This window comes from Rutidosis leptorrhynchoides, chromosome 5, assembly GCF_046630445.1.
Source record: "Rutidosis leptorrhynchoides isolate AG116_Rl617_1_P2 chromosome 5, CSIRO_AGI_Rlap_v1, whole genome shotgun sequence".
Classification (NCBI taxonomy): Eukaryota; Viridiplantae; Streptophyta; class Magnoliopsida; order Asterales; family Asteraceae; genus Rutidosis; species Rutidosis leptorrhynchoides.
The window spans coordinates 253,513,540-253,517,637 of record NC_092337.1 but is presented as its reverse complement, the minus strand read 5'-3'; the positions used below and the strand labels follow the sequence as shown (position 1 = coordinate 253,517,637).

Genomic DNA, 4,098 nt, shown 5'->3' with positions numbered 1-4,098 from the left:
CTACACTTTTTCTGTTCATTTTCTTTCATTTACTATTTACGAATATATTTCCATTTTACCCACCAAACTAAAAGCTCTATAGTTGTACGGCACGCATAAACTATTGTAAGCCCCAAACCACTCAAAAACTAACAAACACAAAAACGATGTCGTTCACATACGACAGCCACGTGTTCAGGTTCCATCTTTCAACGTGAGCCACAAAACTCCACCAATTTCTCGAGAGTTCTAAGATATATAAAAAAAAATCTAAAAAAGAAATTTTATTTCTGACGTGTCACCCCTCTTCTACCCTTTTTCCTCCGAATACAAAGACTCGATTCATATCATCCATTTTCATACAACACAGACCCAAAAAAAAAAAAAATCACTTTTTTTGTTCATCATTCTCTCTCGCTATTTTCTGAAATCTCGGTTTCTGTGATTGTAATTACACTCAGATATCAGTGTTATTACTCGTGTAGCAACGTATTTACCGGAGGAATAACTTCAGCAACGTATTTTTTTAAAGTGGTGTTCAGAGTTAAAGTTCGGATATTTATTGATATTTTGTCTCGGGTCGGGTCGGGTTGTGTTTCGGCTGATTTCGTTAATGATTAAATTAGATCCAGATACGAGTCTGTGAATTTTGGTGGTTCTGGTTTAATTGAAGCTGTTTGAGTTCATTGAAGAATAATTTGTGATGGCGTGTGAAAGCATGGCTGAGGTATGCCCAAACCCGTAATTAACTTATTGAATCTTAATTTTGTACAGTAATTGATTGGGTTATTCAGTTACAGAAAATTTAGTTATTGCAATTTAATATTAATATCAATTATCAATTATAGATATAGATTACAAATTTATTTATATTAAATACGGAGTATAAAGGAATGATTTGTATAGTCATGGTTATTTTAGGTAAATATTAATTAATTTAATTAAGTAAATAATTATTGCAGAGCCATAAATTTACCGCTCATATTTTTTTAATGATAGATAAGAAAGCAGAGCAATTTTTTATTGAGGTTTCACTCAAATTTTAAATTGGTAATTTACGATTTTTCATGTTGAGTGTTGATTTCTGGGTTTGAAGTAATTGGGGGAGTTCATGTAGGTTATTTTTGTAATTTTCGAATAAATCAGCTTTAAGTTCATATAAGTTCCCAAATCTGTGTAGGAACAAGTGTTCCAACATTTAATCTGTTTATGTTGTTTGATTGATGATGTTAAATAAATGGAATTCAATTCAATCATAAATAAGAAGAGAAGGATTAATTAAGGTGTAAAAAGTTGCATCAATTTTTGTACATTCACTGATGGTGTATATAGGATAGATTTGCAGTTGTACAATAAAGGAAACAACTTCATTTCAAACTCAAAATTGCCACTTTACTTTTCCTTATTTGATCATGATCTTGATGTTCTCTTTTTGATGAATGTAGGATCGTAGTGAAGGTTCGGTGTCGAATACTATTAAGAACGACCAATATTCGTCGACTGATGATTATGCTCCCAAGGTTTTTATGCTTTCTATGTCTCGAATTGGAAATCGTTCATTGCCGTTTTCTTAATTTTGTGTTCTTATGTTTGTTAATTTCGATTGATGTTAAATAGGTTAGGAAACCGTATACCATTACGAAACAAAGAGAAAGATGGACCCAAGAAGAACACAAGAAGTTCATTGAAGCATTAAGAATACACGGGCGAGCTTGGCGTCGAATTGAAGGTATTTAAAGCTTGCAGTTTAACCCTTTTTTGTTACTAGTTCTAGAATTTGAATTTGGATATAGAAATTGAATCAGAACACTTTCTTATTTGCAGAACATGTGGGCACGAAAACTGCGGTTCAAATTAGAAGTCATGCCCAAAAGTATTTCTCTAAGGTGTGTGATGATTCTTTTGAACGAAAACTGCACTTTGTGTGATTGTTGGTCAGTGGCATGATGGAAACTTAATGGGGTCCCAAAAAAATATTCTTAACTATTTATATTTGAACGGTACTTTAGTGACTTTTTACGTTTAAAAAAACCATAAATCCTAATGGGGTGCTATGGGTAAAATTTAGTGGTAAATCTTAGGATACTTTGTAAAAAAAAATAAAAGAATCCAAACTAGTGGTGTGGTGTCTAGTGACCCTACGGACCTACGGTATACAAATAGAATCACTCCTGTTGCTAATGATGTTTTACTTATTTTTTTGTATTTGTATATGTTTAGGTGGTTCGTGAGTCGACTAGTGGCGACGTAGGTGAGGTAAAACCTACCGAGATTCCGCCACCTCGTCCAAAAAGGAAGCCAATGCATCCTTACCCTCGTAAGCTTTCGACATCATCAAAAATAGGCGGTCGCAATGCGAGATGTACATCACCGAATTCATCAGGGTCCGATCAAGAAAACCAGTCCCCGACTTCGGTTTTGTCACCAGGTGGTTCAAACATATTTGGTGATTCTTGTTCACCAAACATGAGGTCATCCCCTGTTTCAGTTGAACCTAATCTTTCACCCGAACAAGAAGAGAATGTTTATTCACCCTCAACGGTATTGATCTTTGCTTATATGTTCTATGGCTAAATGAGATTGAGAAATTAGACATTTGATTTTTACTATTTGTGGCTACTTTTTTTTAGAAACCAGAATCTTGTGGTGAAGAAAAAGAAGGGTTTGCTGAAGAAAGTTCACCTGAAAGCGGATCGACCCAAAGTTTGAAGCTTTTTGGGAAGACAGTTGTGGTAACCGATACCCAACAACAATCTTCCCAAAACGGTGTAAACGTGACTCCACAGAAGTTGATACCGATTAGTTCTATACCGTGTGGAGCACCCGTTTACTATATGCAGTTTCTTGATGAAAACTCTGGGTCGTCTAATTCGGTTGCACCGTTGTGGGGTTTGTATGGAGGTGTATCTTACCCGTGGATTCAACCGTTTAATTCATTGATACCCGCAAAGGAAAGTGGGCCCGAAATGGAAAACGAATGTTCGTTAATAGGTTCAAACGCTAGTGAGACTGAAAGCGGGGTTAGAAAGGAAAAAAGGTTGGTGATAGGAAGTGAAAGATCCGCATTCAAAAGGCCAACTTAGGGATAGTGATGAGAATGCAGATAATAATAAGTGTATAAAAGGTTTTGTGCCATATAAGCGGTGTTTAGCGCAAATGGAGGCTAATCCGGGTAGCGAAGAGAGGGGATGAACAAAGAGTAAGACTTTGTTTGTAGTTTTTTTGAGGCACTATTTAGTAATTAGTGCCCTTTTGAGGCTCTGGTTAATTTAATTTAACAAGCAACTGGTGTACAGGGGCTGCCTGCTTAAGATGAGAAGGAAGTGTATAATTTTTTGTGGGTCTGGTGTTTCCTAATTTTTGTTAATTAATCATTAATGGCTAAATTAATGGATGGATTTGTAGATGATTTCTGTTGTAGTTTTGTATTGTTTACTCGTATGGACTTTATGATTCCTTGATGATTTTGTTTTGAAGATTACCAGCTTATAAGAAGTAAACTCACAGTAGCATTGGAATTTAGTAATCTGTGGACCTTGGTCTTTTAAAAAGAGTTTGTTAGCCCAACGTTTTGGGCTACATGTGTAAAATAAATATGTTTGTGTAGGGAACACGTTAACAGAAGTTTGGATGCCCGTATTTGGTTCAGCTAATCCCACCAGCTGTACTTTGGGTTATTTAAAGCTTACAAATATTCTTTAGGTAAAGGGTTACCGGCAAATTTTATTAAAAATAAAAGAATGATTTAAAAAAAGAGCAGGCAAGCGAAAACGACTTACTAGCTATCAATACATAAGAACGATAACTAGACCCACACTCGAAAGAAACTAGGCAATATGGCAATCCACTTTTAGCTGATCAACATGGCATGAATTCTTGAATCGAACCGTCATTAGTTTCAACTGAACGTTTGATCTGATCAACTGGAACACCTGCTCTCTCACCTGCCAGATGAAATAAACGGAAGCTGCAAAACATAACTTCGCTACCACTACTGTAGGAAAATTACGTGTGGCTATATGAACAAGGATATCACGGCAAACCTTCCAATCATCATTTGCCAAACTAATATGAACAAAAGAACATACGTGCCTCCAAATTTGAGCGTAGAAGCCGCAC

The 4,098-nt window shown here is 35.7% G+C and overlaps 1 protein-coding gene across 1 annotated transcript; it reads left to right on the top strand.

The window, feature by feature from the left end:
- Nucleotides 1-357: 357 nt before the first annotated feature.
- Nucleotides 358-3,459, top strand: LOC139847925 (protein REVEILLE 1-like). Its single transcript, XM_071837655.1, has 6 exons — nt 358-706; nt 1,425-1,499; nt 1,597-1,708; nt 1,804-1,865; nt 2,200-2,520; nt 2,610-3,459. Exons 1-6 carry the CDS (start codon nt 683-685, stop codon nt 3,060-3,062), a joined length of 1,047 nt encoding a protein of 348 aa, XP_071693756.1. The 5' UTR covers nt 358-682; the 3' UTR covers nt 3,063-3,459.
- The last annotated feature ends 639 nt before the right edge of the window (nt 3,460-4,098 follow it).